This window comes from Ischnura elegans, chromosome 4 (assembly GCF_921293095.1).
Source record: "Ischnura elegans chromosome 4, ioIscEleg1.1, whole genome shotgun sequence".
NCBI lineage: Eukaryota > Metazoa > Arthropoda > Insecta > Odonata > Coenagrionidae > Ischnura > Ischnura elegans.
The window spans coordinates 92474158-92500997 of record NC_060249.1 but is presented as its reverse complement, the minus strand read 5'-3'; the positions used below and the strand labels follow the sequence as shown (position 1 = coordinate 92500997).

General features: G+C 35.7%; 2 protein-coding genes across 5 annotated transcripts in view; one reads left to right on the top strand and one right to left on the bottom strand.

Moving 5' to 3' along the window:
- LOC124157779 (sodium-coupled monocarboxylate transporter 1-like) overlaps positions 1-8795 on the top strand; it is a 95135-nt gene extending 86340 nt beyond the window's left edge. For all 3 annotated transcript variants that reach the window (XM_046532786.1, XM_046532787.1, XM_046532788.1), the window contains 2 exons: positions 6847-6992; positions 7078-8795. In XM_046532786.1, coding sequence (XP_046388742.1) covers positions 6847-6939 — 93 coding nt within the window. In that variant the 3' untranslated portion in view covers positions 6940-6992; positions 7078-8795. The remainder of the gene's footprint in view (positions 1-6846; positions 6993-7077) is intronic.
- Positions 8796-12509: 3714 nt separating this feature from the next.
- Positions 12510-26596, bottom strand: LOC124156896 (facilitated trehalose transporter Tret1-2 homolog). Of its 2 annotated transcripts, XM_046531384.1 has the most exons (8): positions 26377-26463; positions 21938-22025; positions 19233-19368; positions 17315-17500; positions 16488-16778; positions 16010-16164; positions 15182-15430; positions 12510-13663 (listed from the first exon to the last, which is right to left on the bottom strand). In XM_046531384.1, the coding sequence occupies exons 1-8, from the start codon at positions 26379-26381 to the stop codon at positions 12632-12634; spliced, it is 2142 nt and encodes a 713-aa protein (XP_046387340.1). In that variant the 5' UTR covers positions 26382-26463; the 3' UTR covers positions 12510-12631. The 2 variants fall into 2 exon arrangements, with proteins under 2 accessions (XP_046387340.1, XP_046387341.1); XM_046531385.1 differs by lacking the exon at positions 21938-22025 and having other exon boundaries at positions 26377-26596.
- Positions 26597-26840: the final 244 nt, after the last annotated feature.

The following is a 26840-nucleotide window of genomic DNA, read 5'->3' as shown; positions in this document are numbered from 1 at the left end:
AACTGACAAATAACTACAGATAGGAAAAGATTAAACCGTAGGCTTATATGATACACCTGAAAATTAAATATCATATATCATAACAGGGAGATAGTAAACATTATACGAATCCATTTACTGAGTATATTGAGTATCTTATCTCTTCTTGCTTAGAACCACCTCTTTCCTAGCTTTTCATAGCAGCCACAGGAAATATTTCACTCCAACTATAATGTATGTATGAGGAAAATACCAAAGTCACACACTGCGGAGTGAGGCTGGGCAATTATTTTAGTTTGCTATACAGAACTATAATGCCTACATACATAACCATCTGCCATGAACATCAGTAAAAAATGAATCCAATATATTACCTGAACAGAAAAGTCAGATTGATAACAACGACTTCCCATCTATGAAATTTTCAAGCATCCCTAATCACACAAAAGTGTTACCAATGGGCTTTCAATCAAAGATGCTCTTTGGTATTGATTTAGCTGGTACAACAATGAAGCATATGGTTTAATTCACACCGAGCTAGGATGCTTTACCGCGATGCATAATTGCTCCTAGCATTCGGGAGGCCCAGGTATCTTCCTGAAGGCCGGCTACTCTAATCATGGTGAGCCGTGGCTTTCCATGATTGAAAAAGCAAAAGCTGGAGTAGTTCCTTTCCATAGGCCACGGCCAACTCCTCTCCCCATAATAAAAATCCTTGACCCTTGTGGTTTACCCAAATACAAATGTATAAGAGTGATTGCTGAGGTATATTGTCAAAAAAATAATTATGAGAAAAAATGAAGATGAACTCACACCCCAATAAAAAGAAGCAGCCAGATTAAATCATGCACGCTTCTTTAAGGATATTTATACACCATATTACTATGACAGCTATATAAAATTTAAACTAACTTAAAAATATAGCACAGTCTTATCTCAAAATAATCCTTCCTCAGGCAATGCATTTCCTCAGAAAAATACGCAAATGGTACTCCAATAAGGACCTTAGAGAATTTATGTTTCTTTTCTTATACTATTAATCTCAGAGAAAACATACCTACTTCATAAATATCAATTAATACAATAAAACACCATAATTCCTATATTGGAACATTATACACTCTGTCCACTATCTTCAAACATGTCTCAGAGAAAGTTCATGCGTTAAATAGGTCAAGCAGAAAAATCCAGGGTGACAAAATATTTCTAAGAGATTTACATATTGTGAAATATTGATTTGAAGATACATATTTACATATTTCTCTTCTATGAATATTATAATGGCAAAAATGGTTGCTGACGATGATAATGAAGCTATGGATGATGAGGAAACAAAAGAGGTACAAAAAGGGTGGTAAATTCATAGTTCATGTAAAAAAAAATGGTAGCAACGTGTTAAAATATTAATAATGAAGTTACCTACAAAAGACTTAACTCTGGGGTTCATCGAGTGGTACCTCTATTGACAATTAAATCTAAAATTGATTGGCTAGGCCCAGCTATTTCGTGAGCTTATGACCAGATTAACCACTAAATTAAGCATGAGAGGGAAGAAATTTTCTAGCATATACAAATGTAATTATTGACAACCCAGGAACTGACAGACATAACTATAATTTCTTGAACTTAAACATAAATTTTCTAAACAAAATAATTATCCTTCACTGATGATCACTAATCACCTATATTGAAAACAGATATTCCCACCAAATACAATAATTTATCTTCAACTTACACTGTTGACTATTCAACATTCTATCAATTGCTTTCATGCAGCCAGCTCTTTATTTTGATACTCAGGGTATTAATTCTACATAGGCAACCACATTTGATGAAAAACATCAATAATATAAGAGTGAAGAGCCAGCACCCTGAATATTCAGAAACACTGAACTTTAAAAGAATTACAACAATCAGGAATGAATTTAAGTATACCGGGACTGGCCACGGTGATAACTTTACGGGAGTCACCCGCAATGCACAATCAGGAATGAATTGGGAACTGAACTTGATTATGTGGTATGAACTAAACATGTAAATAGATGTTGGGCATGTGGTGTACGTGTACAGTGTGTCAATGTCAAAAATAATCCTAAAGTGAACTGGTATTGCTGTAAATACTAAAAATATTTGTATACTGATTTTTATTATAAAGATGCACACCTTATTTGTATGCATTTTTGGCTGATGTCATCTCATTGGAAATTTTCTACGTGAACAGTCAATACTTCCATGACATCTGAAAATCAAGTTTCCGTATATGTATTCAGCCAAGCAGTCCTTACAAATCCACCATGGCAAGACGAATAAATAAATAAATAATGAGCATCATTAGATTTCCAACTATGTATGACAACTATTCATAAGTTTATGGCAGAGCAGTCTTCCAACAAATGCATTCTAGGAGTGAAAAAAGTAATTAACATTTGTAGATATCAAATTATTACATAGTATCACAGAAACAATGGAGAAGAAACAGCATGAGTGAGTGATTTTAGAAACAACTGCATTCTAACCAAGAATGAAACTCTCCTCTGAGTCATCCGCAAGTGCAGAGAAGTACTGACACTCCGGAGATGAAACTAATTCACCTTGACCGTGACTTGAATCAGGACCTTCCAATATAAAAGCAAGTTTATCAACCAATTATCCTACCAAGTGGAGTTTTGGTGCCTTTGAGAAGATGAGATGTTATATAAGCAGATACAATACCACAGGAACCAGGGTCGTTAATATATTGTAAATGTCCATGAGGTTAAAGCCACCCAGATGAATAAGAAACAAGAAAACTTCAAAGTACACAGTATATATAAGCCACAGCTTAAGAGAAGAAAAAATACAGGTAAATCTACAATTAAATAACAACAGATCCATCAGAATGTTGATAAATACCTACTCAATGTACTGGAAGGACTCATCAAGTAAGCAGTGTTAAGAAGAGAATTCCTAGTGGATCTGAAATGCTTATGTACGCTAACATACACCCAATAATCATACAGCAAAAATAGGGGAAAACATGTGACCATCATTTAGAATCTGAATCTAAAAATAATCTCCACAAATCTCTGCTATCCACCAGCATACTGCATCGATTACAACTTGAATTTCTAGTTGGTAAGCCTCAACATGGTATCTTGCAATATTGCAGCATCATATGCTGCGAATATTTTGAAAGGGATGTAGGACCAACAAGGGAGTCTGCCAAGTTTCAAGAGCTCATACTTAAGAGGCAGAAAATCTAGTATGATAGTACAAAGCAAGTGAAACTGCTATGTACAATGTGTGTAAATACCTATCCATCTGATGTAAATGCTGTATTCAAGCAGGTAGCCATGATGTGAGAAAAATTAAGTGGTTCTTGATGCAAGTGTGATATCTCCTATGCAATCAAAAGTTCATGGATGAAAACTAGATGATCTAAGCAAGAAATTTATTGAGGAGGAAGAATGGAAAAATAAGACAATAGACATCCATACTGCAATGAAGATACTGTGCACTGGTTCACAAAAAATAAGAATGGTGAAAATAGAATTTCAAAAAAAATCTCAATTATGGCAACAAAATTTAACATGGATTAAAGATTGTCTTAATTTTGATTTGACCCTATTACTGCTAATACCTATATTGGAATCAAAGGCACCAGAGAACACTATCTAATTGCATAGTGTCATTTCAAAGAAAGAATTAGGAAATGACAATGGATATGAATGAATTGCCATGGACAATCTCGGTAATTTAAAAGAAAGAAAATAAAGAAAACATTAATGAGTTCATATGCCAACAAGAAACAAAAGAATTTATTGGGTTTTAAAGAAACAAATGTAAAAATCTGCTTAAGAAAAGGTGACAAATAAATACCCATATGCTCTTTGATATACCTTATTTATTGGTAAATAATGGTTAGCCTACACAATGAGAGAAAAGAATCAACAGTTTTACCAACAGAGCATTATAAATTAAGCACAAGAATGTCAGGATTATAACAACATCAAAACGAAGAACTTTAAGTGTGAGTTGAATTGCAGTGATTGCAGAAACTAAGGAAAATAATAATACTACATACATGAAAAAAATTGGACGCAATTGAAGATGCATTCCATATGCAAAAAAAAACATGCTTTAAGGCTGGGAAGGAAGGAAGGAGGAAGTTCCATTTGGAAGAACTAGTCTCTTGTGTGTTCCTCTGTGAACTTTATTCAAATTTCAATCGAAGTTCCAGTTAATGTTATTAGGTTAAAAAATGAAAATATTTTTTTAACTATTGGAATAAAACAGAGTGCTGAAGAATGACTGGGGTTGTATGAGTGAGTTTTCTGGTTCTGCTCAAATCATTATATTTGTTCACTAAGAATCCAATGACTTTAGTTTTTTCTTGAAAAGCAATTGATATTTTAACAACTGTCAAAACCATTAACCATTAACAACTGTCGAAATGGAACCATTGTAAAGTCAAGTACTCAAATTCTCCTCTATTACGTTTCACAGCATATTTACAGTAGACATATCTCCCATTTTTATATACATACAGCATCAATGCATATATTTCCTAAATAATCTGAATAGCTAATTATTGAGTTATCCATTAGTGTTCAAGAGCATATGCAAATATGCTTTTCTCTTGGTGATGGAAAAAAGACAGTACAATCGGTGGATTTTGTCACTTCAAGTATTATATTTAACAGTCTTACACCACATTCATATTAATGTATTTGAGAGAATTGCGTTCGGGGTTATAGAATAAAATGCAAATGGAAAAAATTTATTTGGGAAGATAGGTAATGCAATGATTGCTTTCTTAAGGATATAGTTTAGGGACAAATTCATTGAGTACACCCAAAAGATGCAAAGCATATTGCACAAGTCCAGCCATTGCTTCCATTGAGGGTGACCACCTTCTAGATTCAACAAATACCATGAAATGTACAGAAAATATGTCTATTAATAATCTGAGTGTTGTAATAAGGTGTGTGACGTTAAAAATAAAAAAAGAGAGAAATTTCTAAAATATACCAGAAAATACACATGATGTAACCTGCTGCTCTTATGTTATCAGTTTTCTTTGTGTATTTCATATAAATCAAACAGCAAAGGAACAGTTCATACCCTCTCAAATATTTAAATGGGTATTTATTTGTGTGTGTGCTAATCAAGATGCATTGCATTATGTTTAGCCAAAAAAATAACTGCCAAGCAGATTCAGTGATAATTAATAATTTTTTTTTATTTACCCTGATATTACAAAATTTTAGAATAAAAAAATATTTTTACAATTAGGAGACCTTCTGAGCCAAAACAGGCTCATCAGTAGGTTCTCCATAATTCATAATATAAAAACAAATTCATTAATGCAGTAAAACACCGTATGAACCTATAATAACAAAATTTAATATTAAATAAATTTTTTTATCAAAGTTCATTTTTTCATAAATGCACAAAAAAGTTTATATGCAATTTATTTTGCTCTAACAATCTTCCTTTTCATTACACACAGCCTTAGCGTGGAATTTAGAGTACAACTATAATGCAGGACATAAAAATTCAACTTATCAGAATATCCCTAATCACATTCTTTTATTTCTTTGAGTTATTAGTTTTGTTCAAACCTAGGCCAACAATCAATTTTACGGCATTGTAAGGTCCCGTATTGCACTTCAAAGATACCTTCCTGATTATTCACAACTCGTTACTAACATGGGGAATACACTTACGACAACTAAAATAAGTTGATGCCAAAAAAAACGCGTCAACATTCCACAAGCTATGGATTGCTAAATCAAATAGAAAATGAGTGGCAAGACCGTAATGATAGTTCTGGTAAATTTTTATGTCCAAACAGCCAATTGTGAAATTCATAAGCTTGAAAGCATAGAGCCTGTACTTGCCAAGTAGGTACATAAAGGAGACAGATGGTGTCCACGAATAACAGAGCTAACTCTAGCTTTGGCTGAAATGGAAGTGAACTCATTTCCATTTTTTTATCAAATCACCATTTTGCTCTGCACACACCATACCATAATTTGAGAATCAGAATTGAATGTTACCCAGTAAAAAATCAATCATGCACAAGAATAAGAAATAACTTGGACACAAATTATTCCAGCCAAAGAACATCCAATCTCCCCAGAGTTGACAATAAAAAAAGTGATACAAGTGGATAATTATTGAGCGCATCTGGTAAGAGCCTTGACAAACAACAGGCATTCCAGCTAAAGAGATAATCTCATCATGCTTATTTCAATTGCCATTGCCAGCTTGAGTCCTTAACAGGTTCTTCATCACATGAATTTCATTTACTATTTTGTTCTTTCACTATTTTTTTGCCATGAATACCACTGTAAATAAAACTGTTCTCAGTCCTAATTGAATGATTTCATACACACTGATATCAAGCATTCACCAACAAGACTGATTTTTTTTAGAAAATTGAAACTGAATTTTGAAATTTTTAAATTTAAATTTAACTATTCACATCAGCATACCTAAATATGACCATCCACCATATCCTCACCCTTTACCACTCCACACAAATCTTGCATAGTGCTTCACTAAGTCATTAAATCTAAGTAAAGAAACTTATTGATTTGAAGTAAAAGACCATGTATTAACAGAGTTATTTTCTGTATTTTATCATGGATGTTAGATATTAGGATATGCCACAGGTGACCATTAGTGATAATAGGATTTTTTCACACTACTTTACCATGAGCTTTTCTCTGTTCAAAATATTTCTGAGTGCTTCAAAATTGCATATAAATTTATTTTGCACTTACTTCCATACAACGAGGGTGACTGAATGAATCTAATGTTTTAAAGTACCCTGATTAAAAATACCTATATTTTACTGACAGTCCAAATCTTGTTTTTCAGATAAAAGATAAATCTGGCATAGACAATCCATCTTTTGACGAGGGAAAAATCTTTCAAATGGAGAAGTACACATACAGAGGTGACTCAACATGAATTCCTGGTATTAAATGCAGCAGCATTACGAACACTAATCACCAATGATCAAGGTATGTTCATGTATCATTTTCTCCTTCTTTGATATAAAATTTTCTCTTTGAAATAAGTACTGTGATAAAATATTTATTATTACAGAAACCATCATGAGTGGTATTTTTGGCCCAACTTTGGGAGCATCTAACTGATGGTGTGAGTGACACAACATGCAACAATGGACGATGTTCCTTAGGTGCATTCACGGCACCGTGATAATTTCTAATATCAAGCTCTTCAGATAATAAGATGGCGATAAAAGTCAACTCTTCAATAGACTGCCAAAGGAAAGATGTCACCCAGATTGAAATTCAATTATAAATTGAGTTATGCAACGGCACTTTTTACACACACAAACAAATATACATTTAGCTGAAAGAGATTTGCATATCTGTCATCCATTTCTCGGTCTGAAGTTTGATTAGCTCATTATCGAATTTGTAGAAACATAAGAAAGCATTAACTATTAAAGATGAAACTACATATAGGTACTAAAAGTGAAAAACTTCTTTTGAAGATGAGTAGTGATTGAATTATAACTCAAAAAGACATAAAATTCCTGGTTTATATAATGAATTCAGTGAATTAGCAATTTAGGACAAAAGATATGTAATGCTTTCGCATAAAATTTTTAGACCAATTTCTCCCTCAAAATTAAAAATTATTTTAAAACTTATGTACTCCTCTGAGATTTGAGGAGGATGTGACTGCCATTAAACCACCAAGCTGATAATATTTTATCAGGGTAATAAGATGTCTAAATACCTGTATATTGACATGTCTTTCTATGATAGGTAGATACCTTGAAAAAAAGTCTGAAATGATTTCACTTTCTACGGTCTATGCTTGGATGCAAGACTAACCCACCTAATTTAGTTACCATTTATACCCAATTTGACATTACAAAAAGAGGAGTACTCCTACCTTTACGAAATGATGAACATATTTATGTTTACTTTATTATGTAAGATTGAATACTTTATTTTTTGTTAAAGTTGATTTTTGAGATGGTGGAACAGAATGTACAAAAACATAGAATAGTTTTAGATAGTAATAGATTCTTACATTTTTATCTGTCTAATAGTACACACTTGCAAGGATGCACTCTTGTTTCCTTAGTATTCACAAAAGACAAAATAGATAGTAATTGACTTCATTAAAAACCCTGTGCAGGTAACGTTACGCACTGCCCAATATAAGTATCTATTATTCCATGCTTTCCCATTGCTATTACGTATAGCTCTGTAAGCACTTGCACCCTTCATACAAGCTTTGGGGTCAAAATAACAAGGTAATTGCAAAAGTATGAACGTGTCATCAATCTGCAATTATGTACAAGTACTTTGACTCTTCTTCCTACAACCACCTCACTGCCAACATAACTCTTACAAACATTAGTTTAATTGGCACAAAAAATTGTTAATTGCAACTTTTAATGCATGAATTTATGTATCTCACGCTGGTTTTTCGTTGGCCATCCATTAAAGCAATTTATCTTCAGAAAGTGACTTCTGGCGATAATTGTAGAAGTTTTCATAATTTGTGCAAGATTGTTACAGTAGAAAATCGTAGCTTGTAAACAGCAGGCTTGCTAACTTCCAAAGCAACTTCTTTGAAATTAAAGCCATCTCCAAGTTTTTGTTAAAATAACTTTCACAATTAAGCATTCCCAGTGTAAATTGATCCTCACTCATTCTTGATGATGAGGTTAAATATTTTGTTCTCTTTTTCTAAGTGGCGATGGCTCAGTGCTGTTATATTTATGTGCTTATTTAATTTTTTCTACATCTGTATTAATAAAACAAATTTCATGTCTTCACGGACCAATTTGTAAATAAATACAATTTTATATATAAGTAAGCAAGCTTATTTCAATGGTGTTTTTCCGTGGTTTTTTACAACCTTGACTGCAAAATATGGTGCGGTATTTCCTATGTAAAAAGTTAAATTGTGAATGAGTAATGATTTATATCGGGCACTCCACTATAGAAGGCTACATAAATAAAACCCCCTATGATGAGATAAATTCAGTGTTATAATGTAAATATAATATGTATTTAACCCTTGGGCTGAGGGAGTTCACGATTTTAGCTGCCAGCCAGTGCAGAAGAGACCCCTAAGCAGGAGACACCCCCTGCCACGAGGGCTGATCAGGTAGAGTTAAACCCCTTAGCAATCCTTACGGTGATGTAAAGTTCCCAAGTGCAAGATAACCAGAATAAAAATTTTGGGTAAATGGCAGCAGTCAGCATGCAAAATGAATAAAAACATTAATGCACTCTAAGGTTTAAGAGCTGAAAAGGCAGCAGATGGTGGCTCTGGCTTACACTTTACAGCATAGTAATTAGGTTTGAAAAATTTTAGTCCTCCCTGAGGAAAGCCCATTTCACTTGAAAATGAATGAAAGAAATAAAACCTCTACAGATGAATTCTTAGCATACTATCTGCACAGCACATCCTTTGATGTGGTCTCAACCAAGGGCCACATGCTGCCTCAATTTTGTCATAACTGATATAACGCGCATTGACATTGGATGCATTTATTGAAAATTATGATCAAAAGTTCCTGGAATTCAGACCAAATGATGCAAAAGTGTTTTGCGGGCGTTTCGGTTTATTTGTAAACCATCCTCAGGGCTTGAAATGAAAAGATGAGCCTTCATTAAATTTAAAAAATTGACTATGAAAAATCATTGAATTGCCCCATACACATTCAGTTTGGCTTCAAGGCCTGGACTGTACAGTCCCGGACTGAAGGCAGAACTGACAGTGTGTGGCGATACCTTGAGGCGGATCGTTGGCCAGACGGCCGGATGGGAATCCAATGAGGTCCGGCAGCCGTCCGTCCGACAATCCGCCTCAAGGCATCGCCACACACTGTCAGTTCTGCCTCAAGGCCAAACTGAATGTGTATGGTGGGCCTGAGGCTCCGGCCAAACTGCGCAGTCCCGGCCTTGAGGCCAGGACGGAACGTGTATGGTAGGCCTAATAAATAGAGGTCAAGCCAAGGAAATTTTTAAAAATCTAATTTTATTGAAAATCAAAACCAAAATATACCTACTTCCTGCACTTTAAATGCCATTGTAAAGTAGATAATTAATAATTTATTTACTGGCATGGTGGGATTGTCAAAAAGATAGGTTCCAAAATCGTGCAATGATTCTGGCAAGAAAGTACTTTCCCATTCCAGCCATACAAATGAGTAGCAAAAGACAAATTTCTATGGGCAGTACTACTGTGAAATGCAGTCATCAAAATCTGTAACCTGAGCATGTTGGGAGGAAATGTTGCCTAGACGTATAATAATCACACTCTTTCAATGGGCAATTGGATTCAAAGCACGAGATCCAAGGCTCAAGCACTCATGCATTACAGTATACCAAGTATCATCTAACAACCAACAAAACAATTAAATACATAGCAAGAAGAAAATAAAATACATATGTAACTAGTAGCTTCAAGTAACTAAAAATATATACATCACCTCCTTGATATTGATATGATGTAATATATAGAGGTGGGGTTTCAGTTCCAGACCATACCTCATGTATGTCATGAAATCATATGTAGATCCAACCTTTAAACTTTAAGCAATTGCTAAATAATTCATTGATAACTTAACAAATAAATAAATTATTCTCTTCACTTACTAATTATATCACAAAAATATTCCTGAAATATATCGCAGCACATGATAAATAATTCATCAAATACAATAAACACATTTCGGAACGTACATATACAATAAATTACAAAGTCAATGGATTTAATGAAGCCATTTGTGGCACTTTCTTAAAATCTGAACCCCTACTCACAAACAATTTTCCTTGAGAAATTCGAGACCAAATCCTAACACGCCTTTTTCATTGATACATGTTATTTTCATTTAAAATTCACCATTTAAAGTTCCACAGATTTATGTGTTCCATATTTCAATAAAACAACAGGAAGTTAACTCACCCGCCGCGAGGCTGAACAACATTGGTTTAGATATGCACGGGAAGGTGCAATGGTTCACTCGGATCCAAAATCGCAGTTAATTAAAATAATTCAGTGAATGGAAATGAAAGTCTAGTTTATAGGGGAAAACATTGCATTCTACAATACTAGGATACAATATTTATGTGAAACACTAAAAGGACTGCATTATTAAAGTAATACTATGGTAATATTCGTGTGAAAAACGTGAAAAACTTTCAAAATTCTGTCGCGGGAAGGGCTTCTTTTTTTAAAAAAACAAAAGAATGACCGCACGCGCGAAAGGCGGTTTACGAATTTATCATTTTCACAAACCTGCAAAATTCTGACTTCATATGTCAGACCTGGGCACTGGGTTCAAGAATAAATGAATAATTAAAATCCTAAACGATGTTATTACATGCTAAAAAGTAACAAATGCTCGTATCACTTACTGGTGGCTGAAATCAATGTGTGAAAGAAAAAGAATGTTTGAAAAATGATTTTTATGTTTTATGTTTGCTTATTCAGTCTCGGAGCTTCCATGACATGGATTACCCCAGTCTCTTGTTCCACTTCCCAGGATCTGAAAATAAGCCTCGGGGAGGCTTTCCGGCAGGTAGGTTATATGTTTACCTATTATCCTTTGTCCTAGAGATTATGTAGTTCATTAATTTACTTCGTAACTGATTAATGGAACAATAATATCTGATTCGGGACCATATGAATGAAAGAAATTATAACTGATTGATGTTCAATAGCCGTTTTGCTCCTTGGTGAAGAAGACAGTCGTCTGATAGAAGGTTCAAAATGCGATTGGCTTGTAATGCAATCTCAATTTCCCTAGAAGACTCTGTTTAGGTATTAGGCTTTCCTTTTTCAGATTTAATTTCACATTTGTTACCGCCATGTATGAGTAAAAAATGATAAAAATGCTGAATATAAGGAGAAAGTGGACAAGGCATTGATTGCGACTCGTTATCCACCATTAGTGTATTCATAAAATACAAATTATTTGGTTTTAAAATTCCCAGTTTAGACGAATGGCAATGGTCAGTTTTAACTGCATTTGAAAAAGGCCAGATTGGCGCCCATGCGATGCCACTCCACGTGACAACATCGTCTGAGATTACCAATGCATGCATGAGGCACAGAGCTCAGGAAAACATGTCATAATAATCTCCTATTAAAACTGGCTAAGGTCGGAATGTTTTCTTCGTTCGTTAAGGTATTAATAATCCTTATTTAAGCCAAGTGCTACCAGCTAGCACGGTACTCTGCTACCTACTAGCATCCTGCGTCGTATCAATGCTCAAAGCCTCGCTCCAAGGTCACCTCACTTGCGGCAGCAGGAACCAGAATGACGTCACACGGAGTTTTCCCGGCATTCATACTTAGCCGTCACATTTTCGCGCGCTTGAAAATTTTCACTTTTCACTTAATCGCGAAAAATAGATATCGTCATTTAAAAATCTAAATGCGTGAAATATGTACTCCAGGAGTAATAATCTTTCGATTTAGGCAATAAAAAATAATAGGAAACCACCCTATTAATGGAAGGATATACTCTATTTTTAAAAAATCAAACACAATTTATAATTAAATAGAAAGGAACAATGACAAATAAGTTCCAGGTACATATAACACTGAATATTATGCCAGGGCAAACATCTCCCATATAATGAGTCAAAGATTGAAGTTACTCTCTCTTACAAGGATATGTGTACACAGTATTTTCAGCAAAATATGTCTCTATTTCATCTAAGCTTTTCCCATATGTTTCTGGTAAGAAAAAGTACACAAAAATACCACTAACAGCAGACACAGCAGCAAACATCCAAAGTACACCATGGGGTCCAAGGGCATCCAGCATGCTGGGATACACCTGTAGCCCAGAAAACAGTAGTAAGTGAGCTAAAGACAGCACCACACTATTTGCTAAGCCTCGTATTTCAGTCGGGAATAACTCAGCAGTCATGGTCCATGGTATAGCCAGAAGGCCAACCATACTCACACAGACGTAGAGAAGCATACAAATAGTGGGAATTATACTGCTCTTTTTGACAGATCCAGAGATATGTGGAGTCACAGGAAGAGTTAAGTCACCTGGGGTTGTCACACCATAACTCGTCTTCCTTTGCTCAAGATTTAATTCATTTCCCCTATTATTCTCAATGTTAGTTGAAACACTCTCCTCAAATGAAGAGGGAAGGAATTCCATTAGTCTATCATCAGTATGATTGGAATGCCCAGAAACGTTATCAACAAGGCTGTGGTTAGAAAAATTTCTAGGATTCAAACTGTTCAATGTTAGATTATTAGAAAATGCCTCATTAAAAGACTGAAAATGCCTTGGTGATTGAAGATTCTCTTGTTCATTTGAAGAAATACTATGATTTGGCACAATAGCACTTGTGTTCTCCACAAGAGACTGAGGGGTGGAATGAATGATGTCTTGCGAGGTCCAACTGAAGTGATCATGGGAAGTATTGAAGTTTACCACACCATTGAATTGAATGTCCTCATCAATTGATGTAAAGTACAAAGAGGTGCCAGAAGTCAGCATGCATATTGCCATTCCCACTGTGGACAGTAGACAAAGTGGGCGCCTTCCAAATTTTCGGAAGAGCCATATATTTACTAAAGACATAGTAAACCTCACCAGGCCAACCAATATAGATGCAACATATGCATTCATTGCTCCACCACCCATTTCTTTGAATACATTGACCTAAAAGTAACAACAAAGTGTTAGACAAATGAGTGGCCAGCATTTTTATTAATAATATATTTATATTTAAAATATTATCATAGCTTAAAGGAAATGTCACTAATGGAAAACATGACTTAAAATGACTTTATCTTTGCTAGAATTTTCAAGCAAATCCCGAGCAGCAATAATAGCTATTTTTAAATCTGTAAGATATCAATACGTTAACATCACAAATACGTTACCATCGCTAACCTGACATAAAAATGATATCATTTAAATTCCACTTTGGATATTAAAACTTGATAACACGTCTACAAATATTGAAAAAGTGATGTCAAAAAAATCCTGTTTGCCAAAATTTGATGTCACCACTACAGAAAAAAATTGATACCAATAAAATCTCACTGACTAACCTCACTCTCACTCAGTGATACAAACCAAAGGTTGGTTTTGATAGATAGGGCCAGAGCTCACCACAAAGGCTAGTTTTGATAGATGAAGTGACAGCTTCCTTACTAATCCATAGGAATGTGATATGACATGTTAAGGGAAGAGGAGGGGCTTTTGTGAGAATTAACAAGGGGAGTGCCATGCCCTAGGAATAAGACTAGATGGCCAGCCATTCACGAGAAAAACACTCCAAAAGTTTCAGTCCTTCAGTATATAATACCATGCGTCCACACCCTCAATCAAATGGCGTGGTGGCCGAGGTACCTACTTAGCTGGCAGGAATATAGTAAGCTGAAGGTTTCGTGTTTGAATCCTCACCCCTTCTTTTTTTTCATAATTCCGATTTTTCAGATTCTTGTTCATTTCATTGATCAATATGTTAATTGTATAAAATAACACTCATATATGCAATATTGTTCACAATTCATGTGTCATTTTTTCAAAGTCCCTATTTCCTTTTCCTTATTGAAAAATAAAAATACAATGACGTTCAAATTGAAAACTTTCGTTATTTCAACATTTTCAACTTTTCCAACCAAATTATTTCCTTCAAATAATATAAATATTATAATTTATATCCTACATCAATATTAGGTGCACATAACCAAGTGATACTTATATTACATCAATGTGATAAAACTGGCATATGTATTTCACTGCAGTGATAAAAAATATTATCATCCATGACATACAGTACCTCATCCTTCAGAGGCAATTTCTTAGACAAAACCCCCAGGTGGCACAAAAATGGCCATTGCCTAAAAATTGACAGTAATTTGATAGAAATGAAAAGTTGAAGTGGACAGTGTTGATGTAAATATGACATCAACAAGCAAGCAATGAATGAGCAAGTCTGATAAAAGTCTCCAAAATTATGGAAACTGTTGCTGTCTGACAAGAGTGATATCTGCCAGCTTTCAAGGGAACTAAGTTCTTTCGCCATTGCACAGCACTACCCTATGCCAATTTTGGAACTATGTTGGAAATATTTTTGCCAAGAATCCTTCTTTTTCTACGCATAGGAAATTTTCATCCAAACTTCACGGACTGACAGGTAAGAGGTAAATGCTGTTCATGAGTACTTACAGCATAAAAAAGAGTTATATAAACTCCTGCATACTGCTGAAGAAGGAACATCATTGCAAGAATGACCAATGGTTTTATACCAGTAGGTTTGAAGAAAAGCATGTACAAGTGCTGCATAAGCCCGACATCATTTTCCTTCCAGTTATCATTCGAGATGTGACAATCATCTTTTTTCAAGGGTCCATCAGTCGAATTATCTTCCACATCCATTGCCTTGACATAACTATAATCGGCATAATGCGGGAGTACCTATTATTTCAAAATGAGAATTTCTGTCAGTATAAAAACCTCTAATGCCATCAACATCTATTTTTAGAATTTCAGATTTCATAGATAAACATGAACAATCTGGAATATGTACAAAGACATCATTAGACTTCACTCACATTGTGTACATTAGGAAAGAAAATCTAATGAAATTTAAAGGATGCAATTTGCCAGTTGTTAGCCCAACATTTTTGGCCTTCATTGATCACTCAACTGCTAACAATGGTGCCCAGATAAATATTCAAAATAATGTCAAACATACTTGATTCAAAAGAGAGAGGGATAAGAAAGAAGATAATTACTGCAGGAAACTATGGAGAAGGAGGAGACTATGTTGATAACTGGGTTGCGCATGAAGCTGATTTATTGGCTACCATCTAATTTAAAGTTAAATTTGATTTTCTTATTCAAGCAGGAACTTTCTAGGTTAGCAATCACCAGGTAGTATGTATAAAATTTCATAAATCAGTCAACAAAAACATTACATAATCAAAATCTAATTATTAAGATTCGTTCAAATTCAAGGGCATGTAAAAATGAAATCACATGAAATTTAACTACCTTAGAGTGTTCCTTTTTTAATGCAGCGAAAGCTTCTTCTGCTTTAATCCTTCCTATATCAATATCATCATAGTTATAACCCATGCCATCTTCTGTCATCTCCGTTTTACCCTCAGTTACACTGTTTTTGACTAAGGCTTTCCCTTGGGTTAGGTCTAATGAGCAATAATTGAAAAAATACAGCATTAATCACCAAGTAATATTCATTAAAAACACTCTCATCAACGAAAATGAACAGCTAAATTTTCATTCAATTGAATATAAAAAAATACTTCAGTGAAACTGTATTGAAATTTTTTTTTGCTTATTTTACTTCTCTGCTGTGAGTATTTGAATATTTTGTACGATCATACCAAAATGTTGGAAATACCTAAACCTTGGAATATCACAATACATACAAAAATTTTAACTGAGGAATATAGCTTTGGTAAGTTCCATACTCAAGCCTAGGAGAGAGAGCATTGATGTGTTACAATACCTGCTGGCTTAACTTTGTAAAACCAGTAGATTGCCTTCCTAGCTTCATCTAATCTTCCTCGCGAAGCAAGCCAAACTGGACTTTCAGGAACAGTGAAAAGGGCAGCTAGGCAAACTAGACTCCACGCAGCTGGCACCAGTGCTGCCGTTCTCCAAGAATAGAGCCATCCAAGAACGTACACCAATAAAACACCAAGTGAAGAGATAGTTGGTCCAGTAGTTGTAAGCATAGGGCGCATGTGAGGAGATGAGACTTCGGTGATGTACACAATGCACGGAGTGTTGCCAAAAGCTGGAACAAAGCAAGTAAAGTTAAGATTGAAGATGAGATTTTAGATTATTTCAATGATGAAGAATGTTCATGATGAGTGGCAATTCACTTTACCGAGAATCAATTTATATTTATGAAATATGAAGGAAATTCCTCCATATTTTAATGTCCAGAGGAATTAAAACTGAAATATACATTCGTAAACATTACATTCCAATAAAAATATTTTACATAAAGTGTACACAGTGTTCCATAGAATACAAAAATGGCAAAAGTTCAGAAGCAGTGCATCTACATATACAAATTTAAAAATTTGAACGATAAGTCAAAATTAATTATTTTCTAATTCAAGTAATGCTACTGGCAAGAGTTATGACCCAAAATATCGCTAGTCTTTTTCTTAAATATCTAGGCACTCAGGACAAAGAGCTCACAAAATTGAACACATAACCTGTGTAAATAAAAACACAGCTTGTGCAGCCACTTTTTTATTGTGATATTAACTTGTTATGATAAAATTCACGGCTATAGTAATGAAAAAATGAAATAGAACTTACTGTTTGACAATCCCGTAACAATCCTCCCAATAAGTAACATTGGTAATCCATTGGCAAATGAGATAAGCATCCAACCAATGGCAAATGGAACCATAGAGATGGCAATGGTTTTTTTGGACCCTAGCCACTGCACAGCAGGCCCAGCTGATAGCGCTCCTATGGGAGCAACAATGGACACCACACTTGCTGCAAAAAAAATCAATATAAACCGTTGAAGTGTGCTGAATGATGGTGTTTTAATGGGTTGGCCAAAATAACTATACAATACAGGAATAGCACCTTGAATAAAATCAGCTACAAACTGAATTTTTTAAATATCTTGAATCTATCATAAGAATGTGGGTAAGATTCTCTTTTAAAAAGTGATTTCTAAGGTTCATACCACATTCAGAGGGTCAAACTAATAAATTTGTGGGTGAAAAATTGGTAACAGCTTATTTTTTTCTGCGTTGTCCCCATCAAATGGAAAAAAAATCTCACAAAACTTTGTCTGAGAGTAAACATATTTAACGATTGACTGATTAAAATTTAAGTTTCAAAATTCAAATTATACTTGCTGTCATAGATTTTCATGATTTTAGGACAGCTATTACAAGTTGTGAATCATTCAATTAAAATTTACAAGTGGAATGATGCCTTCTTTAATATTGTAATTACTCCGGCGATATATTCGATCCTTTCGGGGACACAGGATCCAAAATTACATCCTTTAAAATTATACTACCTAGCAATACAGAAATGTAAGGAATGTTTGCCTAGGCATGAGGATGTACGGCTCCCATGCTCGTTCAAAAATTAAGTTCCATCAGTGGACACGGAAATAAACAAAAAATATAGAAAGTAACATCGCGTAAAAGGCGCGAAAAATATAAAGAAAGGTTATGAAATGATAAAATTTCATTCGTTTTTACATCCCGATAAATATCTGAAAAGAACTAAGATACTACTTCCATCGTTAATCAAAACTTTTAAGCAAAAGTTGAATCCAATCAAACAAAGATTATTAAAATATAATGCGTATTCTGCAATAAATTTCAATTGAATACTCCGAAAGACGGCTGATGACATCGCGTGTTCTCCTAATGCATCACCGATTCGTCATAAACACATCAGGAATGAATTATACGAATTACATACATAATATTTTCTGTTTTGATTTCTATAAAATCTTATGTAATTGCACCTTTATACGAACAATTATACAACTTAATACAAAAAAGATATACCTAAAAGGTCGCCTAGACGAGTTCCATTTTTTACCCGACAATTGCTTAAAATTTTGAAGAACAATAGAAGTTTAAATTTTAGTCCAGTAAAAATATTCGTTGATATTATAAAAATGAAACGCTTCAATGGCTTAATTCATAAATCTCAATAAATATTTGGGAAAGACATTATTTTTTACTTCTATTAATCATAATTTTTTTCAAGAGAAAATTTGAATTAAAAAATAGGAATATTAAAATAAAACACGGATCCCATTCCCATAAATAATATGCGGCAAATACTCATGAGGACGAACGATGATGTTGGGCTTTCTCCAAATACACTGCCGATTCGTCATGGACACATGTTTAATTTCTATTAATTACACACGCGCTACCGATTAACGACATTGCTTCGATAAAGACTTAGATAATTCCAAATTAATCAAGCATAACAAACTAACAGGCAAAAAAATATTATATAAACACGATTACATAAACTAACATGTTCGCCGAGAGCCAAGTAGGGTCCCGAGACAAAGTTATACGTGAGCTCTTCGTATAGTTAACTCTCCCCAACAATCTCTGGGACTCTTGCCCATCTCGATCAGACCCCGATGATATTTCTTCCCCTGTCCTCCCCTATTAACAGACCTCTACACGTAATCGGACAAAGTGGCGAAGAAAATGAGACTATATGTAAATAAACTCACCCAACCAAGAAGCATCGCTTCTGCTAATTTGTATGTCAGAATCGGATTCTTCAAGTTGTGGCAACAAAATGGCTGAGAATCCTAGGGTCATCCCGACCATGATCACCATGGAGTGCACAGCCAAAGCCGCCCATACCTGAAAAAATAGCATGAGAAATTTGATACCGAGTATAAAAAAACCACACCATTGAAAAATTCATAAGATTGTATATGTATATTCGCATGCCTTCCCAAATAATGCTTTATTTTTTGCATTTCCCACTATATCCATGGGAGCCCATAGTTTACCCCTCACGCGTGGAGGTCACAGCATCTGAAACTTTTCCTCCGTCCCATCAAGAAATACTAATACAAAACGGTATATAAATAATCGGCACGTAAATCACTCCAATGAGTACAGAACCCTCTGAGAAAGAAATTATCGACGAGCCTGCTCCCCATGTAATGTGACATTGAATGCAATTCTTATCGATTTCCTTACTAGGATGAGGTTATAGAGGGATTCCAATATTCGTCAGTGGACTCAGATAACAAGCAATCAAATAACATTGTTAGTCTCCATGATATCAATGAGGAAAGTAGGTGCAACTACGCGAAAGTATTTTATATGCATCATAAAGAATACGAAATAAATCGTAAGTTCCACTCAAAATTTAATAAAATCGACCCAAATTTCGATTCATATGTCATTACTAAGTTGATTTGAAGTATTGGTCAAGAGCCTTGATTAGTCGACGAGCACATAGTCATGACTAGGAAGACGGAAGGTCTGTTTGTCTGTCCGCTGTGCATTTCTAGACGGCTCCAGAGATTGCAATCAAAGTTAGTACATAGGTGCATCTCTGGCTCCCAAAGCCTGTAGTGCTACTTTTAGTTATGTCCAACGCGTCCTTTGCGTCGTTTTCTCAATACCGTTTATTACATCAATTCATACGACTTCTGTAGTTGGACATCCTGCAGGGTAGACACACCTCTTGACACGCTTAAAAGGAAAACATAACTCTAAGGATTCTACACTTAACTAGTAATCCTCATGGTGCAAACCTATTTGCTGGGGTACGCGTTCACGCGATGTTTTTGGTCTACTCGCGTACGTACACACATAACAATCGATGATGTGGAATGGGGTATAAGCTGATTCCGTGCGCGGTGTACTGAAATCATTTTCCCCATTGCTTGCTGATAAATGTGTATACTTTCATCATACCTGCTTTGTTCCTTTACCAAAAAATCCTGCCATGTGACAATGAATTCCAAGTTCCAATGCCGGGTGACCTGATAGTATGTAATTCAGCAAAATCACTCATATGGCCCGACTCACAAAGTATTTTGTGAACCTTGATTTGTCGTAATTGTTGATTATATATTATCCGTATTACCTCGCATGTACGGATATTGGTCAAACCGGTAGACAGTTTTCTACAAATGCATGTAAGAACCTATTCTAAAGGCCTGTTTACACGGTACATTAACACGTACGGGTTAATGTCTAAATGTATGAACGCGAGAATGAACGCCAAAATGCACCGTGTAACCACCCAACTTGTATGAATGCATGCACAGAAAATAGAACCTGTTCTAATTTGGTTCATGCATTCGTACATGTTCCGTTCCGGTCTACAAAAATCATTAATGCAAAGAGACATTAATGCGCACATGCTAATGCACCGTGTAACCAGGCCTTTAGAAACATGTAAAATATGTAATACACCAAAATTACTGATATGGCCCAACCATTATCATAGATAAGAATGATTACGTGTCTGCACATTCTCTGTGGGACCTCATTCTATCTTCAAAAAAGGAGCATATTTTATTAACGATGCATACCTCTTAGCGACGGCCGAATGCGCAAATTTTGTAGATCGGGTCTTGAAATCTCACACAGAGCTTAGGTCGTAGGGAGCGGGGGATAGTCTAGGGACTCTAGGGTTTCCAACACAGCCCCTAAAATATCTGAGCGATATGGTTTTCCGTGTGCCCCCTTCATATAAACCCTCCCCGAAATGTCTCTATTCAAATAAAGTTACAGAATTTTTTTCTGGCTACAGCCTTGTTCACTTCCTCCTTATATCCAGCATTTTTAACGTTTTTTACTCATACATGGCAGTCAAAAATCTGAAATTAAATCGGGAAAAGGAAAACCTAATACCTAAACGGAGTCTTCTAAGGAAATTGAGATCATACATTATAAGCCAATTGCATTTTGAACCTTCTATCAGACGACTGTCTTCTTCAACAAGGCAGTGGCGCAGCGAGGGGGGGTTTTGGGGGTTAACCCCCCCCCAGAGCTCAGAGAAATTTTTAAGCTTAATCCATTTTACTTAATTGGATTGATATTACTAATAGAATAGTGTAAGGGTTAATAAAATATCCCTCAGCAATGCCGTAAAACTCACCATTTTGAACCGTTTATCTTAAAATTCCGCAATTCATAATTCTCGCACCTACCGTTTATGCTGGTGGCTATTCCATACCCCCACACACCCCGGTATTAGTTGCACCTAAACCCCCCCAGCCTCAATTCCTAGCTGCGCCCCTGCACCGAGGAGCAAACTGAATGCTATCGAACATCAATAAGTTATAATTTCTTTCATTCATATGGTCCCGAATCAGATATTATTGTTCCATTAATCAGTTACGAAGTAAATTAATGAACTACATAATCTCTAGGACAAAGGATAATAGGTAAACATATAACCTACCTGCCGGAAAGCCTCCCCGAGGCTTATTTTCAGATCCTGGGAAGTGGAACGAGAGACTGGGGGAATCCATGTCATGGAAGCTCCGAGACTGAATAAGCAATCATAAAACATACAAATCATTTTTCAAACATTCTTTTTCTTTCACACATTGATTTCAGCCACCAGTAAGTGATACGAGCATTCGTATAATTTTTAGCAAGTAATAATATCGTTGAAGATGATTACAACCACCACAAAAAGTAAATACTTTGTACGAGCGTATTGCATGAATAACAACGAGGGTTCATACCTTTGGAGGGAGGTAACTTTATTGTCAAATGCATGAAGCATTACACTAAATGAACAATGAAGATATACTAAAGCATAGGCGGATCTAGGGGGGGGGGGGGCCCGGGCCCCCCCCCCCCAGATCCTTCTACAATATGGAAGATTTTTTATACGGTCCCATTATCATCGCGTTCGTTTTGTATTACGAGGTATCCTTGTGCCCCTCCCAGAACAAAATCCTTGATACGACCTTGCTTGTGCCCCCCAGAAAGAAATCCTGCATGTGCCCCTGCTCCAAAGTGAATAAACTCACAGAGAAAAGTTTGACACGTGAAATTTGTTTGCTTGAATACCGTAAGAGCATCTTCTACAGTTATTCATTTCTTTGAGATAATTTTTCGTAGTGCGCTTAAATGTTTAGTGCATAAATAAACAATATAATATATCAATAAGAAAAGAATATTATATTTAATTGGAATGTAAAATTATATCCCCACATTTGATAAGTTGATTCCTGATTCATTAAGTACAAATATAAATATCGACAATTTTCAAATGTACACAACTTTGCCCCTACTCGTAAAATAACGAATCATATACGACAAAAATTATAGAAAAATTTACCATCGTCCTCGTGCGGTGTCGTATAATTATTTTGCCATTTCATTTTCAAGTTTTTATTAAAAGAAACTAATTAGAATGAGACAGAGAATTGAACACCGCAATAAAAATAAGTAATAATTGCTTGACTTGATTGAACGAAAATGACGATTTATCTTCGAAGACGTGAGGAATGTTTTAGCTAACGTTCTGTATTTAAAGTTCCGAACTCTCTGTTCTCATCTCATATCTAATCTTTACGGCCCCACCGACTATTATCCGACTATTTTGATCTTTTACCTAAAAAAAAGTCGCAGATCTTAAAATTAAACTTGCAAAAGTGTACACTTGACACATATTCTCAGCTCGCCGAGATTAGAGGACCGCATGGATTGACGCGGGAACCCCCTAACTAAGTGACTCTCAAATGGGGAAGTGATAGCGATGGATGTAAATTATGTGGGAAATTATGTATGATAAAAACTTTTGAATGAGACAGATCAAGGCGATAAAACAATCAAAATCAGAACAAAACAAATGAAAAAATTGTTTATCACGGGAAATGAGACGGTTATTTCTAGAATCAACGCATGAAAGGCATTATTGCATAGAAACAGGGAAACACTAGTAATAGTTATTGTAGTATCTGACAAAAAACTATCACTTACTTTCAAATTAAATACACATCATGTACCAGAGAAAATTCCATGAACACCCGTAAGGGGCAATCAAAGTTTTTCTCTTCCGCATGAGATATTCTTCGAGTGGAATCATAAACAAAAGTTAGGGTAGCGCATGGAAAATCATATAGTAATTCCGGATTCATCATGAGTCGGGTAAAGTATCAAAAGGAGAAAATATTAAGACATTAAACCGAAGATTTACAATCCGAGAACACCTCCTTTGAGCACGTCTACCTTAGAGCATATTTACTCTCCAATTCTCCCGTCTGCAACAACAACTGTCCCTATCCCTTAATTTCAATTTCGTAAAACAAACAGATAGACAATACGTTAACACTAAACCACACCTTTATCGGTAAATCCAAGAAACATATAATTACACTTGATCGTCCTTATATCACTAGAAGGTATTGTGGCATCCGAAGAGATCAACACTCAATGGACACGTTAAACAAACTTTTAGAATTTCCGATTTCTCTAGAGATTAAATATATAAAGACGTAAATTGGCTTTAATTTTTTGACAAGTTGCTTATTTTCCGCGCAGCGAAACATCAAAATTCCAAACTCTTCCACCAACAGGGACGACTGTTGTTGACTGACAGACGGAAGTTGTTGACTGACTGAGTTGAGTAGAAACTTAACTCGATGTATGGGCTTACGATAGTACACTCTAACTGTAACAACATAAAACATAGGTACCACCGATAAAAAATATCAATAAGGATAATGCATAAGCCACACGCAGATTTTTTTGTTTTGTCTTCGAAAATTTTTGTTTAAATAATTTAAATAGCTAATAATTGATAACGCGATATATTTTTCATATTACATTTTCACTAGATGCGCCTAATATCGCTTAACGCTTCAATGCAGCACATCAAAATATAAGTTGACACTTGAAGCACAGCCCGTAACTTGCATAAACCCTTAGAAAACACAATTTCAAGCGAAAATAATGATAGGATTCGCAGTCAAGAGAGATGGCTTTACCGTCTGTTTTTTCTGAAAAAGTTCATCGTGATAAGATGTTCGCGGCGATCCACACGTAATTTAGGAGGAGATTCCAAATGGAAAGAAAACATTGACGATATGAGTGAAAGCTACGAGGCATGACGCAACAATACGAGGTGATCACTTGAGGTATTCAGACCACGGCTATAACGTGACCCCCTCAGACGCTTAGAAAATAGACAAGATTTTTAATACGGTTATCATTATTTTCGTTTTGTTTTGTGTATTACACAGCCTCAATTTAAGCCTTGAACCCAAGTCAAGAAGACAGATTTGCGACCATAGGTCATTCGCTAGTCAGAGCTCGAAAAAAGCATCGCCCAAGTGGATAAGTCATTATTTAATTTAAATTTTAAAATAAAGAGAATATTTTGTACAGTAATGTATTTATGCTGTTTTTAATGCCAAATATAAGAAGACCGTGTGCCTGTCAGATCCTTGTGCTCCCCAGAAAAAAATCCTGTATCTCCTCACACTTGTGGTGTGAATTACGCCTTTGTGCGATTTAAGGCATGGCTAAACTCACTGAAGTGGTGGTCTAGATATTCACCGGCAGCTAGTTCTGTGCCCGGGTACAAAACCTGGGTCAAAAATTGAGAGGGTGGACCTATGTTTAAATTTAAATATCCAACATTTAATTAGGAGATCCACAGATGTCTTCTTCGCCATACGCTGAAGGTGGTTACATAACGTTTCTTTTCGACCTTCTGTAAGGTATAATCTCATAAAATTGCATTATTCTACGAGCTAAGGCAAGCCAAGGCGGACACCCGTGCGGAGAATTCTCATCTTCACATAATTAATATCGCGATAACCGAGTGTTCGACTTTACAAAAGCCAGGAATGAAATCAGAGATCTACTGGTCGGAAGCCGAAACTTTCGCAAAGGCACTGAATCAGTGGCTCTTAAATAGGGCGCACTCGGCAGCCAGGGGTCGTTGGGTTGGTGAAATTTCGGGGGGAGGAGGAAAGAGGCGGAGCGAAAATAAATAGGACGCACACTTTTGGGGTGTTGGAGGCAAGGTCAGCGAGGTCTGCACTCAGGATTACGCAGCGGGGAGGGGAATCGGGGCCGAGTTTTGCAAAGGTCTGCGATACCAAGTCCGAAAAAGTTTGAGAAAAATATGGATGGTGCGTTTAAAAAATTGACAGCTGAACCAATTTCCATTGACAATTTCTCTTTTCTCCCCAATGCCTCCATTTTCTGTTACAAAGCAGTACAAAATTTGATCGTGGAAGGGCAACGAAGTAACTCGAATTCAGCATTTTGAAAATGTTCAATGATCGTTAAAGTTGATCAGAGTTTAAGACAAGAACTCTACTGAACTCCACTAGTTGAGTTCTTGGATTAAGAGCACTAAAAGAATTTCTTAAGTCAACTTCCTTTGCTGCTTCATAAATATCTCCACATTTTAAACGCATACGACTGGAAAGACGGGAAATCAATGACAGAAAGACTATTAACCTTCTTACGGCTTTTGCTTCTCAGCCGAAAAGTGCCACGAGACGAAATATCGGCTTTGACGTTGTTTATTGCACAAATTTAAAATTATTCAGCAACTAAAATCTTGCTTAAAACTCAGAATTAAATATACAGTTTAAAATACCTAAATACAATAAGAATAAAATTTAAAAAACAGCAAATAACATAACATACATTTTTTCTTGAAGATGTTACGTTTATTTTAAATACGTTTGACATATTTCGCCAGTGCCACTCCAAATAGGTGACAGGAGGGTTAAATATTCAGGTGCAAAAAGATCGCTCAGAAAAATACAGCTTTAGAAAAATAACGAATAATCTTCGATTCATTCACACCACCTAGCGGTGGCCTTCTGTATAGTAGGTAAATGTAGAAAAACGACTTTGACTCACTCCATTGCTCTGCAGGGAATGGTATTCACGGATCAACGAACTGTACCGCTGCCTTCCATCCGTGTCGTCCTCGGCGGTCATCCGTAGCTCCGAACTACGAAAACTCCGTAAAGGCACTGAAGCTGGTCGACGGTCGCGTCTTAAATACGACCGTGTGTCTTCTATTCAGAGAGTCGTTCATTCATCGAACAGGTTACGCGCATATCTCCTCCCTCTCAAAGAAATACGTCACGCAGTTACCCGCAGTGGCGGAATTAACGCGATAATCTCACGTATCTGATAAGGGTGAAAAAGGGAGTTTATCTGCGAGTAGACCCAAATAGGTTGTGCAAAAAGTTTTTTTCTCAGAGATATGGAAGAGGATATTCTTTCCTGGCGGCAAATATAAAATCGGTGTCCACCTGACGTATTGTTCTTTACTGTTATTGGCATATCGGGTAGCATTCGAAGGCTGATCAGCCTCT

Excerpts from the sequence above, each read along its gene's own strand:
- LOC124156896 (XM_046531384.1), bottom strand. Across the intron at positions 19,369-21,937 it reads TCGGGGAGGCTTTCCGGCAG|GTATGGGCGGCTTTGGCTGT; the intron begins GTAGGTTATATG and ends CTATTTTTTCAG. Across the intron at positions 17,501-19,232 it reads AAGCGATGCTTCTTGGTTGG|CAAGTGTGGTGTCCATTGTT; the intron begins GTGAGTTTATTT and ends TTTTTTTTGCAG.